Raw genomic sequence first — 19,437 nt, 5'->3', positions numbered from 1 at the left:
GGAAACAAAATGGGTTAACAAGGTTATTTCTGATCTAATTGTAGGTCCAGGTTTTGGCAGGTTTTTGGTGCTACAACTTATCCTAGGCGCTCCTTATTCCAAAACAATTTCTAAACATACCTGGTTAGATTAGCTTTCAGTCTGTGGTTTTCAAGGTGAAAAACCCCAAATTACTTTGTTTTCCTGTGTCTGAGTCCGTGGGTGTGGCTTCCCATGGCCTGGCCTGGGGCTCCCAAGCCAGGCCTTCCTGGTGAGCACACTGGCCCTGAGACTTACCCTGTGAGTCTTGACCCAAGAGCAGGTCATTCCAAAAGAGGGAGTTGTCTTGCCGCTTAGAGAGGAAGGGCCTGGCCGAGCCTGGGTTGGCAGGTGGCTCTTGCAGTTTGTCCCTGCCTGGACTGCAGTGTGGGAGGCAGAGATGGAGCCAACGCTACTGTCCTATGTGAATCAACTTGGAGATTCAGAAGCACATTATAGACAACTTTCCAGGTGACTGTGACTATGAAAGGCTGGGGTTCCAGGCATTTGGTCCCCAGTACAATTTGGGTGTTTCCTGCCCTATTCATATAGGCAGCAGCAGCATCTTGGAATCAGTTCAGTTCACACCCCACCAGAGCCTGTCCTGGTGGAGGAGGGAGGCTCTCTTCTGTCCAGGTTTGAAGATCTCATCCCTCCTTAAGCCACTAGCTCAGGTGGACAATTCTACAATGATTCTGGGGAACCTTTCACCATCCACCCTTCTTCCCTTTTATCCTGAGTTTAGTGGAAGTGAGAGGAGGAAGGGACCATCCTTTGAAACAACCCTATTCCCTCATTTTATGGTGAGAGGAACTGAGGTCTAGAGCCCAGTTGGATACATAAAGGCAGAGAGATAAGTAGTTTGGAGTCCAGCTCAGGGTCTTGCCCTTTACACCAACTCTTGTGGCCCGTGACACCACTGCAGCTAGTTTCCAGTGCCCCTTTACACCCAGGCCATTCCAAAATGAACAGGGAATAAAATAGCCCTGAGGCTAGTGGGAGTCTAATGCTGAGAATCCATTTGCTTCCAGGAAGGCTCTGTCATGCTTCCACCAGCTCTGCCCAGGGAAGCTCCTGAGGCCCTAAGCCCCAAGCTGGGCCTCCAAGGGGTGTGGGGTTAGGAGGGGTGGATGGGTCCTATCAGCCTGCCGCCACCTCCCACCCCCTCCCCCCACTCCCCCTCCCCCCCACTCCCCCTCCCCCAACCCCCACCCCCCCCCATAGAGCAATCACCAATGAAGCGGAACTCGCTGCACTCGCACTCGATGAGGGCCACGGTCTTAGCCAGCCACAGCAGATTGTCTTCAGTTACCAGGCTTGGATACTTGGCCACTAGGTCTAGGGGCAGGAAGCAGTAGTGCACTTCCTCTTCTGTGTCTAACAGTGGTGTATCCATAAGTCCCAAAGGTGCCTTATCATGTAGGCCTGGAGGAGGACGTGCAGAGGGGTGTCACCACCTCCCAGAGGCCAGGGCTCTCAGAAGTGGGCAGGGCTCTCACTGACCCAGGGGCCCCAGAGGAAGCTGAAGAGATCACCCCAGAGATGGTCCCTGCCAGATACCTCCTTCTTCTCACTCACTCTTTTCAGATGTAACCCTAGGTTTGGCAGAAGTGTGGTGGGGAGCAGGGCATGGAAATCTAGTTTTTCTGCAGTGAAGGGCAGTGGGACATGTGAAATTTTGGCTTATATACTCAGTCATTAAATTCATACTGGTTACCTATTTGTTTCTTTTTAATTGATCAAACCAACCACAGATAAAACAGATGACCTACAGATAAAATAGATCCTTTTGACTCTCCCGAAAGCTCAAAACCCATCAATAATCATGAATGGCTATTCTGGTGTCCCAGGTAGGTCGATCTATGCTGCAAGGCACCCACCAGACAGTGATCATTTGGAGACATTCCTTGTGTGGTGGTTAGAGGTGACTTGAAAGTATGGTGGAGTGCCCTGACCAATAGGACGGGGTGTAATACAGCCCAGCCTTGCCCAAGTGAAACCAGCATGCAGGGGAATGAACATGGAGAAGGATGTTTAGTTCCAGTGAGTAAGAAGTCATGGAGAGGGCATGTGGCAGGTACAAGCTCAAAGGAGATGACAGGAAGGTAGAGGAATCATCCAGAACTAGTTCAGAAATCAGGGCACTCTCTGGATTGAAGCCACTTCTATTAGAGTGAGAAGGGAAGCTGGTCTGGGCTTCAGAAAAGGTCAGTCTGTGGTTATACCTGTGAAGGCTGGGCTTTTTATAGGAAATTCTGAGGGTTTGCTGATACACTTCCACGTTCTCCAGTAGTTCAAAGATGCTCTCTCGGCAACAGGTATGTCTGCAGGCCTCACACGTAGATGGTGTTTCCCTTCCTTCAGATTATCTAGAGTCTGTGAGATAAAGAAGATTATTGCTTTGGAAATTTTAAACCAAGTAACTATCTACCAATTCTGGGGTAAAATACCAGGAAAAATAGCTTGTGACTTACTTTGGTAAAGTGTTTTGAAATAGTCACTCACAAAAATGTAAAAATGTAGGTCTGTAAGATGATATGCTGATATTCAAAATATCAATGACTATTTCTTTTCTGATTTTGAAACAATTTTTCTGGATTATAATTTTATGTTGATTGATAGAAATTTATCTTATGCAATCTTAAGAGTAATTTATATTTAATAATTAAAAACTTAAGATTTTATGCTATCATTTCTCCTCAAGAGTTCAGAAACCCTTTTGACCTGTTATAATTGTGATCTGCTTATTGTTTGTGCTCATCCTAATCCTGGAATGTGATTTAAGTAGGGAAATGGAGGTGGCACTGAGCATCACACTTTTCAAAGCACTTTTACCTACATTTGCTCATTTACCCTGACACAGCTCTGTGAGATAGATGTGGTGTTTGCATTCCCACTGTGCTGGTGAGACAGTTGCAGTCAAAGGATCTGTGAGTTGCCCAAGCAGTCTTCCAAGTCCAGAGCTTCTCCACTTGAAGGAGCAGGTGACCAGGGGTGGGCTGAGGCTGGAATGGAGCACCCCAGCTAGGTTGGGCTGAAGCCCAGGGTAGAGTCTTCATGCTGCCCACATTCAGGGACCTATCCTCTCTAAAAAGTCCTGCACAGGGCACAGATTACCATAACATCAAGCCCATTTTTTCTGTCCCTTCCTTAGAAGAAAATAGTATTTTCCCAAGAAATTTTTGGAAATAGCTGGAAAAGTAGTCCTCTAAAGGCACCACATGACCAGTTCTTTCTCTAAGAGCCTCAAAATGGACAGAACACCTCAGATGCAGTATGAAACTAATAAAAGAACCTGCTTAGCTACACAGGTGAAGCTCTTGTGAAGCTGCTCAAGGGAATCCTGAGCTTTGAGAAGAGCCCTCTGGTGGCCATGGCTATAAACTGCACCCTCATAACTGCTCAAGGTCTGTAAAAGGAGAGGACCGGAGCAGGTAATCTTCCTCACTTCGGGTGGCTGATGGATTTGTGGAAGGACTGGATAATGGCAGGGTCATGGGGAGTGCTTTCCTGGAGGCACTGACAATGGAGGAGAACAGTGCATGCGTGAAACAGCAGAAGTGAGTCTGTCATTCATTCATTTGAGAAATACTTGTACAACACCAGGGCCACAGTCAGATACTGTGCCTGGATCCAACAGTTTACATATACTGAGATAAGAGGCAGCATCAGTTATGAAGTTTCAGGACCTCCAGGAACTCTGGGATTTCTTTCGACAGCATTAGAAGGGGACCCAAGCTTTCTTTTTTTTTTTTTTTTTTGACCCAAGCTTTCTTGTCCCTCTTTGCTCAAGACTGCACACGACTTTAGCTTCTATATCAAACTGTAGCCGTTCTCAGGAGGAAAATCAGTGAGAGGTGGATTTCCGTATGAGGGAGTAGTTGGTCTTGGGCAAAGAGGAATAAAAATGAGGTGCCAGGAAGGTTACTGAGAGGCTGGAACAGATTCTGTATCAGTGGGTGGGCGGGATTATTGAGTTAAGGTGAGGGATAATAGCCTGGCAGTATTTGTGCTGTGAGGCAAAGAAAGGAAAATGGTGACTGTGCACAGAAGGAACAGGACAGGGTCGGGGGGACAGTAGGTAGGGATATATGCTCAGCCACCTGCTTCTCTGCCTTGAATGTGGCTTTGTTTAAGGTGTATGGAGGTTGAGGGAGTGTGTGAGGTGAATTTAGAGCAGTAAACAAGAGCCAGAGAGTGAAGAGCTCTGTCAGCTGGGCTGAGGAGTCTATCCCCTGGTTAAGAGAAGCCATTGAAGGATTCAAAGCAGGGACTGTGATTTGAATGATATTCACACCATCTCCACCCAGTCAGCCAGCAAGTCCTAGGACTCCATCTTCTGCTCTTGGCACCACCTCTTCTCTCCTCTCCCTTCCCCCAGTCCGGGTCTCCTTGTCCCCAGGCCCTCTCCACTCAGTGATCTTTCAAACAGGAAAATGAGTCCAAACCACTCCCCATCCTAAAAATCTTCAGTGCTCCCCATTACCTATGGGATCAAGTCCAAATTCTCCTTAGCAGTGCATATAAGCTCCTTCACAATCAAGGCCAGGAGCAGGGTATACACGAGCAATACAAGGGCCTTGAACTCAGACAGACTGGGGTTTCAATCTTGACTCTGTCACTTAAGAGCTAACATTTACTGCTCAGGCGCTTTTAAACTGAATCCTCCTAATGTCCCCCAACTCACAAAGTAGGCTCTAGTACTATCACTCTCTTTTAGCAAATAGGAAACAAGATCCAGGAAGAGGAAGAGTACTCAGTGCCCCAAGTAAGTGGAGATGCTAGGACTGGAACCCAGGACGCTAGAGCCTGTGCTCTTAACCACTTTTCTTAACCAGCTGCCTCCCATTTGTCACTTAACCTCTGCAAGCCTCAGGCTCCTCACATGCAAAGTGGAGACAGTAAAATCTGGAAGATGTTGTAAGGATTAAAGGAAATATTATGTTAATTTCCTTCTTTTTAGTGGTCAAATCTCAAAGTACCTTTCCAGCTTCATCTGCCACCATTCTTTCTGTCTCCACCCCAACATCTGTGACATTAACTGCATACAACTCCAAAGACACACCATGTTCAGTGATACCTCCTCAACTTTATGTATGCTGTTCCCTCTTCCCAGAATACCTCTCTCCTCCTTTCCCTGCCTGAAGAGCCTGGAGCCTCTCCCAGCCAGAGTGGTTCATCCTCCCCCTCTGTTCCCACAGACCCCTGCAAACTTTTCTATCTCAGCCTCTGGCTTGGCTTCAGGCCTGTCCGTCCCCCTCTACTGAGGCTCCTGGAAAAAGGACTGGATTGATGCATCCCCAGCTTCTAGTCTAGAGCCTAGTATGTAGTAAGTGCTCAGAACCGCTGTGTTGAATGAAAGAATGCATAAAAATGGAGGGTTGGAGGGCTGAGTCCTCTGGAATGAAAAGCAAAATGAGACATGGGGGAGCCAAAAGGAGCTGGCAGAGAAGCAGACTGCACTCATAAAAACTGAGAAAGACGGTGAGAATCCAAAACCATAGGAAAAGCCAGCACAGGATTACAATGGGCAGAGACCAGAGAGTTCAGAGGACAGTGGAGGCAGCAATTCCAACTTGGGAGCTGGAGTCCAGAAGGAAGATCTAATGGGGTGAAGGACAGGGATGAAGGAGGAGATGGAGACAGGATGACAGGAAGAAAGGGCTCAGCTTGGGTCTGATTGGTAATGGATTGAAAGACATTGGGTGAAGTAGCATGAAAAGGAAGTGAAACTAGGGAGAGCTTGCAAGAGACAGCATATCATTCCAAGCCTATCCTAAGCTAACCGAATCACAGGAACCTGAACCTGCCATTTACTTTATCTGCAGATTCAAATCCCGAGATTCTCAGTGGAAGAAACAATGGTGCCCTTGAACAACTCTAAATCAGCCACTGGGGAGGCGACATGTTGGGGGAGGGAATCCCTACCTGGGAGAACAACCTGTTTGAGGATGGACCTAGAAGCACTATTTGGAGGTTCTCTTTCGTACCCAGGTGTGTCCTTTGGGGCGGGTCAGTAATGAGAGTCCGACTAGCTTGAGAGATGTGCTAGTTGAGGGAAGAATGATCTAATTTATAGAAATGAAATCTCCATTTCCTGCTACTTCCACTAATGTAAAGTGTAAGCAGTACCATTTTCCCCCAAAAAAGGTGTGTTTGACAAATCTTGAAAAGGAAAAAAACAAAAACAAAACCCACAAACAAGTAAATCTACAAAGATCGCAATTCCTGCCACTCAAGACATGCTGGAAGCATTAGGCCAAGGAGCCTCAACTAGGTTTTTTTCTAAACTTTCTCAGCCAATCCTTGCTCTGATTTCTAGAAATACAAGGCCTTCTTCTCATGGGAAGCCATTTGGGTGCTGTAAGAATCCATGGGAAGCATCCCTTAACCCCTTCAACATGCTTTGTTGGTCTCAATAACACCTACTTATTTATTTACTGTCTGCCAGTCTCCCCTAATAGATATAACCTCCAAGACCATGAGGACCCTGCCTGTTTTGTTCTCTGCTGTATTTGCAGCACCCACAATAGTGTCTGTGGGATCTCAATATATTTTTGTGGAATGAATGAATGAATGAGTGAAGAGCACTTCAGAGAGCCCATGCTTCCAGCTGTCCTTTGGCTTTGCTGACTGAAGTTGCCACAGTGCGTGTGGCTGGTCTTCTGTGGACTTCAATTCCCTTTTTTTCTGCCTGAATATTACTTCTGGTACTTTTACTCTTCATATATTATGACCCAGAAAGTTATTAGAGGGAGGATTTCTTTAGGGAAATACAGACCTGAATTCAAATGGCTACTTGCTAGCACAAGGATAACTGATGTTGCTTTTGGCCTAGGTAATAGTGAAAAAATATGTCAATCAGAGGCAACGTAAGACTGATGGCACAGGGGCGAGTGTGTGTGTGTGTGTGTGTGTGTGTGTGTGTGTGTGTGTGTGTGTGTGTGTATACGGTTGCCAAAAGATGGCTGACAAATGCCCTACTGGCAGAGCCTTGGGACTTAACGGAGGTTTTCCAAAGCAGCAGCAGTGCTCAGAGATGCCTTATGCTCTGATGTGGGCTGTTGGAAGGAATGTGATGGTAAGAGAGCTTGGGGGAGACTGCAAATCTCCAACTGCTTTGTAAAGACAAGGAGGGCCAGCACCACTTGGAAGCTCAAAGGAAGCAAGGCCGGTAGAACAAAAGGATATTCAGAACAGCTGCTATCAGCCAAACAAGCCAAATAAGACACACCTATCAGCGTCTCAAATCTGCCCCTCCACTGCCAGCTCCAGCCCCCTCACCCTGAAGTAGATTCAGCCTTCACAGATCATCTTGGGTATATCATTCAATGTTCTCTCAGCAGATATTTATTAAACACCTGTTATAGGGCCAGTACTGTGAGAGATGCTGGGAATGTGAACATGAAAAGAATACAAGCTAGTGTGGGAGAAAGACATATGAATACATGGTCTCAACAGAATTAGCACTGATCTGAGAGCAGAGAGGCAAAAAAAGAGCAGAGAGGTAGAGAAAACTCTATCTGGAAATGTCAGGCTAGTCTTCCAGTGGGCCTCATTTAGGCTAAATCTTGAAGGGGAAGCATTCTAGAAAGAGTGTGTGTGCATATGTGCATGCGTATGTGCCCATGCATGCATGTAGGTGTGTATATGTGTTGGGATATGAGTCAGGACAAGCAGATGGGCTGTCCTGTGAGGAACCCTGATGCCATGTCAAGGCATTTACACTTGAGCTGTCCACTTACCCATATCAACAGATGAGCTACACTGTTGGGATAAATATCTGCTGTTTACATAATCTTCCTTTACAAGATCACAGTGGTAATCTGTCTTCACATCATGAGTAATAGGAAATGTGAGACTCGTCAGTGGTCTGTTTTCTTAAAAGCATCATTTGTGTGATCAACATAAAAACTCTCTGGCTCCCTTGAGCACAAGGAATGCAGGCGTTTTTGGGTTGCTTGTTGGTAGCCGAACACTCACAGGTGGAACGATTTAAGTTTCCAAACTTAGAAGTCCTCAGAAGGCAGTGAAAAAGGAAACACAAGTAGCATATACTGTCAACAGACTAAGTCCTCGGTGGACTTCAAGGGGGCAAGTAAAAGGGAATCAACAGTCTGCCATGAACCTTGAACCCTTGTGAATTACCCTGAAGAAAAATTTCACACTCTACAGTAGCAGCTATGACTCACAACCAAGCTGATAGCATATGAGAGGCTTGGAGCAGCTTACATTTACACAAAGGGGACTTCCCAAATTACACTGAAGGTCCTAGGAAGCACTGTGACATTAATGTACAGACCTGTAATGACTAGTTTATATCTCCCCTGTGAACAAGATATGACATTCCTAAGCATCCAGGCTCATGGATTTACATACCAACTTTGATGACTCCAAATTTATGTCTCTAGACCTGACTGCTTCCATGAATTCCACATCTATACATCTGGCTGCCTCCTCCGCATCACCACTTGGATGTTTGACAAGCACCATTTTCTTGCCTCTCAAACTTAATACATTCAAATCCGAACTCCTGATTTTTCCCTCTGAGCCTGCACCTCAGAATCCATCTTTCACCTGATTGCCCAGGATACAAACAGAGGAGTTATCCATTCTCTCTCACTCTACCTCCAATTCATCAGCAAACCCTATCAGTTCTGTCATCAAGACATATCCAGAATTTGAACACTTCTAAATCTACCATTACCACCTTAGGCCAAACCATCACTATCTTTCATTTGAATGCTTCAGGAGCCTCCTAACTTGTCTTCCTGCTCCTCCCATGCCCCAGTAGAGTCTGGGCCAGGGGTCAACAAAATTTTTTCTGTAAAAGGCCAGATAGTAAATATTTTAGGCTTTGAGAATATAGTTCCTGTTGCAACTATTCAACTCTGTATTGTAGCTCGAGAACAGCTATAGACAATATATAAACAAATAAGCTGGGCTTCCCTGGTGGCGCAGTGGTTGGGAATCTGCCTGCCAATGCGGGGGACACGGGTTCGAGCCCTGGTCTGGGAGGATCCCACATGCCGCGGAGCGGCTGGGCTCGTGAGCCACAGTTGCTGAGCCTGCGCGTCTGGAGCCTGTGCTCCGCAACAAGAGAGACCGCGATAGTGAGAGGCCCGCGCACCGCGATGAAGAATGGCCCCCACTTGCCGCGGCTGGAGGGAGCCCTCGCACAGAAACGAAGACCCAACACAGCCATAAATGAATAGATAAATAAATAAAATATTAAAAAAAAAACCCAAAAAAAACAAATAAGCTTGGCGTGTTCCAATAAAAGTTTGTTAATGAACACTGAAATTTGAATTTCATATAACTTTTATGTGCCACAAAATATTTTTCTTTTGATTTTTTTCAACCATCTAAAACTGTAAAAGCAATTCTTAGCTCACAGGTTGTACAAAAAAGGTAGTGGGCTGGATTTGGTCCATGGGATGTAAATAGTTTGCTGACTCCAGGTCTAATGTTAAGCCAGGAGTTAATGATGTTTTTATAGCTCTATTGAAATATATTTCATATTATATCTAATGTGAATAAATTTTATGTTATATATTAATGATAAAATTTACTCACTTATACAATTCAATGATTTTAACTATGTTCACAGAGTTGTGCAACCATCATCACAATCTATTTTAACATCATAAAAAGAAACCCTGTACCCATTTACAGTCCACTGCCTATTTTTGCTCACCCTATCCTTCTCACCCCATACCTTGGCCTTAGGCAACCACTAATCTACTTTCTGTCCGTATTAACTTTGTGTATTCTGCACATTTTATATAAATGGAATCATACAGTATATGGTCTTTTGTGTCTTTCTTTCACTTAGCATAACATTTCAAAGTTCATCTTTGTTGTTACGTGTATCAGTACTTCATTCCTTTTTATTGACAACTAATAATCCATTGTATGGATATATCATTTTGTTTGTCTATTTATCAGCTGATGAACATACAGGTTGTTTCCACTTTTTGGCTATTATGAATAATGCTGCTATGAACATTTGTCTACAAGTGTTTGTGTGGACATCCTGTAGGTTTTAATTTCTCTTGGGTATATACGTGGGAGTGGAACTGCTGGGTCATAATGATATGTTTAATTTTTTGAGGACCTGCCAGACTGTTTTCCAAAGAGGTTGCACAAATTTACATTCCTATCAGCAGTGTATGAGGGTTCCAGTTTCTCCATATCTTTGCCAACACTTGTTACTGTCTTTTTGATGAGAGGCATTCTAGTGGGTGTGAAGTGGTAACTCATCATGGTTTTGATTTGCATTTCTCTGATGGCTAATGATATTGAGCATTTTTCATGTGCTTATTGCCCATTTGTATATCTTCTTTGGAGAAATGTCTACTCAAATCCTTTGCTCATTTTAAAATTTGATTGTCTTTTTGTTGTTTAGTTGTAAATGTTCTTTATATATTTTGGATACATGTCCCTTATCAGATGTGTGATTTGCAAATATTTTGTTCCATTCTGCGTGTGGTCTTTTTACTTTCTTGATGGTGTCCTTTGAAGCACAAAATTTTAAAATTTTGATGAAATTCAAAATTCATCTATTTTTTCTTTTGTTGCTTGTGCTTTTGATGTTGTACCTGAGAAAACACTGCTTAACCCAAGGTCTAATGATCTTTTAAAATGTTAAGTTTGTTAATTTTACTTATTTCTTTAAACATCTCCAAAAGGTACCTATAACATTTAGAATAGATCCTGAGTCTTCAGTGTCACCTGTGAGACTCTGCAAGATCTGGTCCATAGCCTCCTCTGACCTCATCTGTTTTTGGCATCTCCCTACTTTTTTTTTTTTTCCACACCGAATGGCATGTGGAATCTTAGTTCCCCGGCCAGCTATTGAACCCACACCCCCTGCACTGGAAGCACGGAGTCTTAATCACTAGACCACCAGGGAAGTCCCGGCATCTCCTTACTTCTCATTGCACCTGACAATGGCTGCTGAGTATGCCTCTTCCAAGTCACTCTAACTTCAGGGCATTTGTGTTTGTTTGTTTGTTTGTTTTTTAAATAAATTTATTTATTTTTTTATGGCTGCACTGGGTCTTCGTTGCTGCACACAGGCTTTCTTTAGTTGCGTGGAGCGGGGGCTACTCTTCGCTGTGGTGCGCGGGCTTCTCATTGCGGTGGCTTCTCTTGTTGCGGAGCACGGGCTCTAGGTGTGCGGGCTTCAGTAGTTGCAGCATGCAGGCTCAGTAACTGTGGCGTGCAGGCTCAGTATTTGTGGCACATGGGCGTAGTTGCTCCACGGCATGTGGGATCTTCCTGGACCAGGGCTCGAACCCGTGTCCCCTGCATCAGCAGGCGGATTCTTAACCGCTGCGCCACCAGGGAAGCTCCCATTTGTGTCTGATGTTCCTTATGCCTCAAAGCTCTTTCCCAGACGTCTGCATGACTTGTCCCTCTTTCATTCGGTCTTCTGCTCAAATGTTGCCTTGTCAATGAGGCCAGCCCTGACCACTCTTTCTAAAGGAGTAGCTGGCCTCAGTCACTTGCTATCTCCTTACCACATACTACACATCAGTACATTACAAAACAAGCAGATTAGATGTAAATGCTTTATTCTTTCAACTAAATTCCAGTACTATGAGGGCAGTGACTGATAGAATAAATAAAAACTATACATACAAAAAGAAAATCAACTAAACACATTCTGAAACCCCAAGAAGTTCTAGAATACAGAAATGCCATCCTCCTTCACTATTACACAGGAAACACTGCTCTATTCTTCATAGCACACACCTCTATCTGACCTTGTACGGCTGTATGGTTTATTCCTATATCTCCAGTGCTTGGCCTGTGATTGGTGCTCAATACACAATAAATGTTACACTTAGAATCAAGACAATAATAGGTATTGAGTGTGCCCTTTGAAGGCCAAAGCTATAGGCCAGGGGGAGGTGGGGTGGGCAGGTGGACGGGGCTGGGGGACGGGAGAGATAAAGGGTAGGGATGTGAGGGGATGAGGAAGGGTAGAGAGCAGAGCAGCAGTGTGAGCTCAGGCACCTGTCCTCCAGAAGATTCCCATCTCATTCTACTTGTTGGCTCCTATATGGCTTTCCAACAAAGTTTACTATATTATAGATAATCCTGTGTAGGATATGCCACCTGTTGCGTGCATGGGAACTTTAGTTAGTGGGAGGCAAAGTCGCATTTTTATTGCTAGGGTCTAAATCTGAAGGACTCTACAGTGAGCAGCATTAACAGGTTGGAACAATTTAGATATGTGCTGTCCAATATGGTAGCCATTAGCCATATATGGCTATTGAGTACTTGAAATGTGATAGTCTGAACCTGAGATGTGCTTTAAGTGTAAAATACACATCAGATTTTGAAGACTGAGCACATAAAAAGAATGTAAAATATATTAATTTAAAAATATTGATTACATATTGAAATGACAGTATTTAAATATACTGGGTTAAATAAAATATAATATTAAAATTAATTTCACTTGATTTTTTTTAATGTGGCTACTAGAAAAATTTAAATTACACATGTGGCTCACATATGTGGTTTATATTATATTTTTATTGGATCATCCTATGTTTTCCTTAAAGCCCAAAGGAATAATGCCTGGTAACCACAGTGCTTTCAATAAATACTGGCTGAATGCATTAAGGTGGGCTGCCTGAGAAGGGTCTTTAGACTAGAACTGGCAAACTCCATTTTCTCCAAGCAAAATGTTTGTACACTTAGGTAAGAACCTGAGTATGTGGACAGGCCTTAGGAGTGGGGAAAATGATGGAAACGAGTGAGGCTGTTGATTTGCTTGAGATTGCTGTTGATTCTCCAGCTATATTTACACTCTGTTTCAATGAATAAATACCACTTCAGCTGGGCCGGCCTAAATGTTTATTTAGAGCACCATTTCCAAAACATAAGCACTTGTTTTTTGGTCTGTTTTAGGGAGGCAGATCCATATGATTCCTCAAATACTTCTACTGCTCACACAACTTGGAACTTTGAAATTGGACCACTTCATTGGCTTCTGAGTTATTACCTCCCATTTAGAAGATGCTTCCCAAATATATTTTGTTTCAATTTAGGAAGTAAGGACATCAAAGGAATTAAAGGGCTGATAAACTGTAGAATAGGCTTGTGCTCTTTAAAATGGTTCTTCAAAAAATTGCCTTGATCTCTCTGATTTTCTGCAAGTGACTCCCTCCTTTTCCCCACAATATGGTGCTTTGGTATAGAATCATTAGTAATCTTGGGAATTCCCTGGCAGTCCAGTGGTAAGGAATCCGCATTTCCATTGCCAGGCACCCAGGTTTGATCCCTGGTCGGGGAACAAGCCGCATGGTGCAACCCACCCCCCCAAAAAAAATCAGCAGCCATCTTGACATTCCAGGCTGATTAAGTGATTTGGAAGCCAATTGTAAGCAATTCTAGTACTCAGTTCCTGGGATAGTTGAACAAATTTTTATTTCGGGTGGGTAACTTTAAAAAAAATAAAAAGAAAAGAATATACAACAACTTGCACTGGAGTATGTTAAGGATTTTGATTTCCAAATGTATAATACCTTTTTTAATTTTTTTAAAATTAATTTATTAAAAAAATTTTTTATTTATTATTTATTTATTATGTTTATTTTTGGCTGTGTTGGGTCTTCGTTTCTGTGTGAGGGCTTTCTCCAGTTGCGGCGAGTGGGGGCCACTCTTCATCGCGGTGCGCGGGCCTGTCACTATCGCGGCCTCTCTTGTTGCGGAGCAGAGGCTCCAGACGCTCAGGCTCAGTAGTTGTGGCTCACGGGCCCAGTTGCTCCGCGGCATGTGGGATCTTCCCAGACCAGGGCTCGAACCCGTGTCCCCTGCATTGGCAGGCAGATTCTCAACCACTGCGCCACCAGGGAAGCCCTAATTTATTAATTTATTAATTTAATTTTTGGCTGTGTTGGGTCTTCGTTTCTGTGCGAGGGCTTTCTCTAGTTGCGGCAAGCGGGGGCCACTCTTCATCGCAGTGCACTGGCCTCTCACTATCGTGGCCTCTCTTGTTGCGGAGCACAGGCTCCATACGCGCAGGCTCAGTAGTTGTGGCTCACGGGCCCAGTTGCTCCGTGACATGTGGGATCTTCCCAGACCAGGGCTCGAACCCATGTCCGCTGCATTGGCAGGCAGATTCTCAACCACTGTGCCACCAGGGAAGCCCTGTATAATACCTTTTAAGAGAAAACACTGATTTCGTAAACAGTGTCCATGAAAACATGCATTATGAAATGTTCTCATTCCCATATGACCCAGATTGCACGGTCTACCTCAGTTCTCTTCTTTGAGGTGTTGGAGAGGCATAGTTCGTAGTGCACTGAGCTGCACTGTGGCTTGTCAGTCAGTGCTCGTGAAGACAGAATAAACAACACCTTGTCCAGACAGTAGGATTAACAGGGAGCATGGCCAATGGTCCTTCCCAGTCATAATATTTAGTTCTTCCAGGTTAAAAAAAATCATTGTTCAAAAACTAAGAATAAACTAATTAAGATAAACCACAGAAATGATTTCTGTAGTCTGGAGAAAAATTAGGAAAGAAGGTAATGTTCTTCAGTGATACTATGATGGTTTAAAAGTAAAGGTATTTAAAGCTCTTACACCAAGAAAAGAAGTCTTGGAAAACAGAGAAGTGAAGACGAATGAAAGATTCTGCAGTTTGGAGGACGTTTTACTTTGCTGTAAGTGAACATTGTGTACCTAACAGGCACAGTGAGAAGTGATGTCCTTTTTTTTTTTTTAAATTAATTAATTAATTAATTTTTGGCTGCATTGGGTCTTCGTTGCTGTGCACGGGCTTTCTCTAGTTGCGGCGAGTGGGCTTCTCATTGTGGTGGCTTCTCTTGTTCTGAAGCACGGGCTCTAGGCGCATGGGCTTCAGTAGTTGTGGCACATGGGCTCAGTAGTTGTGGCTCTCGGGCTCTAGAGCGCAGGCTTAGTAGTTGTGGCGCACGGGCTTAGTGGCTCCGCGGCATGTGGGATCTTCCCGGAACAGGGATCGAACCCATGTCCCCTGCATTGGCAGGAGGATTCTTAACCACTGGGCCACCAGGGAAGTCCCGAGAAGTAATGTTCTTGACAAATCTTTTAGATTTTAAATCTCAGACACAGTGTATGTAGCAAATCCTACAATTTCTAGTGTTTCCACCTTTTAAAATTCAACAACAAAAGAAAGAAGAAGCTTAAGCTAGGATTTCCAAGAGTCAAGAACACCCTTTCAGGCCATGGAAAGTCCTATCCTGGGTCTGTGGTGGCTGCTGGCATAGATAAGGCAGAGTCAGATGAAATCCTTTATTCAGAACATGCATTTCTAGTGTACCGTTTATTACCTTACCTCACTCATCACACTTCCTCATTAAGAGGATCATCTCAGCAACGAATATATAAAAGGACACAACATTTTAGTGAAGTAAGGCCTATGTTACTGATCACCACTCCTGGAAGACAAGAGTATCTTACCTGCAGCAAAGGCATCAGCTGCAAACCCAGTGCTTGCTCATAGAGCAAGTTCAGTTCTGCACAACTGGAGAAGGAGAGTTTGGAGGTGTAGAGGTAATAGTGCACATGCCTGAATGTGGAACCATCTCTGTCAATGAACAGCCTCTGGCTTTCCAAAGAGGTCAACGCTGAAGCCTCCTTCCATAACAGGGAGTCTGGGAACTGAGCGAGTTTGCTTCTGGGAACTGAGAAATGCCAGCCCCCGACGTTGAAATGAAACAAATCCTCTGCTGACTCATGAGGTATACCAGTCTCCTCCTAAAGGGAAAATGAAAAGAGATCTATGCAATAAAAGGAAATAAAAAGCATCTATATTGGAAAGGAAGAAGTAAAATTATTTCTATTTGTAGATGTGATCTTGCATAAAGAAAATCCTGAGGAATTCACTATTCAATTATTAGAAATGAGTTCAAGAAGGTAGAAGGGTACAGATCAATATAAAAAATCAACTGTATTTTCATACACCAGCAATGAACAACACAAAAATGAAATTAAGAAAACAATTCCATTCACAATAGTATCAAAAAGAACAAAGTAATTAGGAATAAATTTAACAAAAGAAGTGCAATACTTGTACTCTGAAAATGTCAAAACATAGTTGAAAGAAAATTTAAAACACCTAAATAAATGGAAAAACATCCCATGTTCACGGATCAGAAGACAATATTGTTATGGTAGCAATACTCTTCAAATTGATCTATTGTACAATTGAACACAATCCCTATGAAAATTAAAACTGCTTTTTTTTTCTTTTGCAAAAATTGACAAGCTGATGTTAAAATTCATATGGAAATACAAGGGACCCAGAATAATCAAAACAATCTTGAAAAAGCAGAACGAAATTTGAGGATTCACACTTCACACTTTCAAAACATACTACAAAAACAAACAGGGCTTCCCTGGTGGTGCAGTGGTTGAGAATCTGCCTGCCAATGCAGGGGACACGGGTTTGAGCCCTGGTCTGGGAAGATCCCACATGCCACGGAGCAAATGGGCCCGTGAGCCACAATTACTGAGCCTGCGCGTCTGGAGCCTGTGCTCCGCAACAAGAGAGGCCGCGATAGTGAGAGGCCTGCACACCGTGATGAAGAGTGGCCCCCGCTTGCCACAACTAGAGAAAGCCCTCGCACAGAAACGAAGATCCAACACAGCCATAAATAAATAAATAAAGCACACCTAGTATAGTGTAGTTAAAAAAAAAGAAATTTGATTTAAAAAAACACAAAAAAACCAAAACGAAGACCCAGCACAGCCAAAACAAGTAAATAAGTAAATTAATTAATTAATTAATTTAAAAAAAAAGTGGAAAAAAAAAAAAAAGTGGGTTAAGAATCTAAATAGACATTTCTTCAAAGAAGATTCACAAATGGCCAATAGCACATGAAAACATACTCAGCGTCATTAGTCATTAGGGAAATGCAAAGCAAAACTCACAGTTAGATACCATTTAACACCCACTAGGATGACCTGAATCAAAATAATAGATAATAACAAGTGCTGACAAAGATTGGAGAAATTAGGAATCTCATACACTGCTGATGGGAGTGTAAAATGGTGCAGTTGCTCTGCAAAATAGTTCAGTGGTTCCTCAAAACATTAAACACAGAGTTCTTACATGGTTCGCAATTCCACTTCCAGATATAAGTGCAAGAGGAATGAAATCCTATGACCAAACAAAATTTGCAGGCAAATTTGCAAGCAAAATTTGCAGGCATTCATAGAAGAATTATTTATAACAGCCCAAAAGTAGAAACAACCAAAATGTCCATCAGCTGATGAACTAGTAAACAAACTGTAGTGTATTCATATAATGCAATGCTATTTGTCAATAAAAAGGAATGAAGTACTGATACATGCTAGAACATAGACGAAACCTTGAAACATTATGCAAAGTGAAAGAAGCCAGATGCTAAAGACCACATATTATTCCATCTATATGTAATGTGCAGAATAGGCAAATTTATAGAGAGAATAGATTAGTGGTTGCCTAGGGCTGGGGAGATTGGAGGGGAAATGGAAAATGACTTGTAATACATATGGAATTTCTGTTTGGGATGATGGAAATGTTCTAAAATTGATTGTGGTGATGGCTGCACAGCTCTGTGACCATACTAAAAACCACTGAATAGTACACTTTAAAATAGTAAATTGTACGGTATGTGAATTATATCTTAATAAAGCTCTTTTTGAAAGAGTTATGATGAGGTGCTCCCCACTCCACTGAATATGTCAGGGCTCTCTTGGAATCATACCTGCAGAGACACTACATTATTAAGGCCATGGCAGGATGGCTGAATGCTGTGGGTTCCTTTTTATATATACAAAAGCAGCAAAGATCATTAACCTTCCCCAGTTCATTGTTAAAAGTTGAAGGTTATCTATTCATAAACAAATTGTCCATTTTGCTTCAAGATGACCTAACTTATCAACACTATAGAAAAGCAGAAAGCCATCAAACATACAATCTGTATCAGACTTTAAAAAAAACACTCAAGGAGCACTACTCTTACTTAAAAAATTTAGAGTCGTAAATAGTATGTAACATTTTACTTAAAAAAGAACCATAAAACAATACTGAATTTGTGAAAATAAAGGGAAGCCTCACTAAAATGGAGCCAGGAGGCCAGAAGAGGGAGCTCTCACACACATGCCACTCAAGGTCAATAAAAGATCCAACGAAAGAGACATAACTCAAAGCTCCAGCAGGAGGTGATACTACCTTACTATTGGCCAGCAGGAGGAAGATTTTCTTCTTGCCTGGCACAGCTCAGCCAGTGAGAGACTGTCACAACTCAGCCAATGGAAAGTCACTATACTTCAAACTCCCAGTTTCCTCCAATGGATTTTTTGTTTATAACAGCCCCTCCCAACTTCCCCTTCTCCCTATAAAAGAGTTTCATCTTTTGCTTTACCAGACTTGCATGTGGTTCACCGTGGTTGCATGTCCTGAGTTGCAGTTCTTTACTGCTCCCAAATAAACCTGTTTTGCTGGTAAAAAATAACTGATTGTTTTAGGTTAACAAATTCTAGGTAAACATTATGCATGCTGAAGTGATTGGGGTGCAATGTACCAATATTTGTAACTTATTTTAAAATTTATCTAAAGATAAGACGAATCGATAGAAGGATGGATAGAGGATATGTGATTAAACAATTACAGCAAAATGTTCATTGTAGAATCTAGGTGGTGGGTATATAGTTTCACCGTAAAATTCTTTCAAACTTTCTAAATGTTTCAAAATTTGTATTAAAATGTTGGTGGGGGGAAAGAATGTTAAAATAAGAGGTGGTGGGCTTCCCTGGTGGTGCAGTGGTTGAGAATCTGCCTGCCAATGCAGAGGATATGGGTTCGAGCCCTGGTCTGGGAAGATCCCACATGCCGCGGAGCAACTGGGCCCGTGAGCCACAACTACTGAGCCTGCGTGTCTGGAGCCTGTGCTCCGCAACAAGAAAGGCCACAATAATGAGAGGCCCGCGCACTGCGATGAAGAATGGCCCCCACTTGCCGCAACTAGAGAAAGCCCTCACACAGAAACGAAGACCCAACACAGCCATAAAAATAAATAAATAAATAAACCCAAAGTTTAAAAAAAAAAAAATTAAAAAAAAAAAAAAAGAGGTGGTTTCTCAAGGCAGGAAAAGCCCACTTCTCCAACAGAAATCTGCATCTCCTATTTTGACAGCTGAGTTAGGAAAATAAATGCATGCAACAAAGAAGGGGGTGGGGTTCTCTTCTTATAACAAGCCTTGTTGAAATAGTCAGATATAAAGAACAACAATTATACATGGCCCGTTTGAGGCTAGAAGAATTAAAAGGGACATGAAGAGAAAGATTACAAACTGTAATGGTGTCACGACTCACAGAAGCAGAGCTGGAAAAGCCAATCTAGTGTGCTAATCTAAGCTTTTGAGTCCTGG

The 19,437-nt window shown here is 42.9% G+C and overlaps 1 protein-coding gene across 1 annotated transcript in view; it reads right to left on the bottom strand.

Moving 5' to 3' along the window:
- The window catches only part of KCTD19 (potassium channel tetramerization domain containing 19), a 31,734-nt gene that overhangs the window by 11,994 nt on the left and 303 nt on the right, over nt 1-19,437 (bottom strand). Inside the window, exons 2-4 of the mRNA XM_057534542.1 lie at nt 15,481-15,777; nt 2,244-2,394; nt 1,252-1,443 (exon numbers count right to left, since the gene is read on the bottom strand). Of these exons, the coding sequence (XP_057390525.1) occupies nt 1,252-1,443; nt 2,244-2,394; nt 15,481-15,777 (640 nt within the window). The remainder of the gene's footprint in view (nt 1-1,251; nt 1,444-2,243; nt 2,395-15,480; nt 15,778-19,437) is intronic.

This window comes from Balaenoptera acutorostrata, chromosome 19 (genome assembly GCF_949987535.1).
Source record: "Balaenoptera acutorostrata chromosome 19, mBalAcu1.1, whole genome shotgun sequence".
NCBI lineage: Eukaryota > Metazoa > Chordata > Mammalia > Artiodactyla > Balaenopteridae > Balaenoptera > Balaenoptera acutorostrata.
Note: the sequence above shows the minus strand (reverse complement) of the source record. Positions and strands in the feature narration are given on the sequence as shown.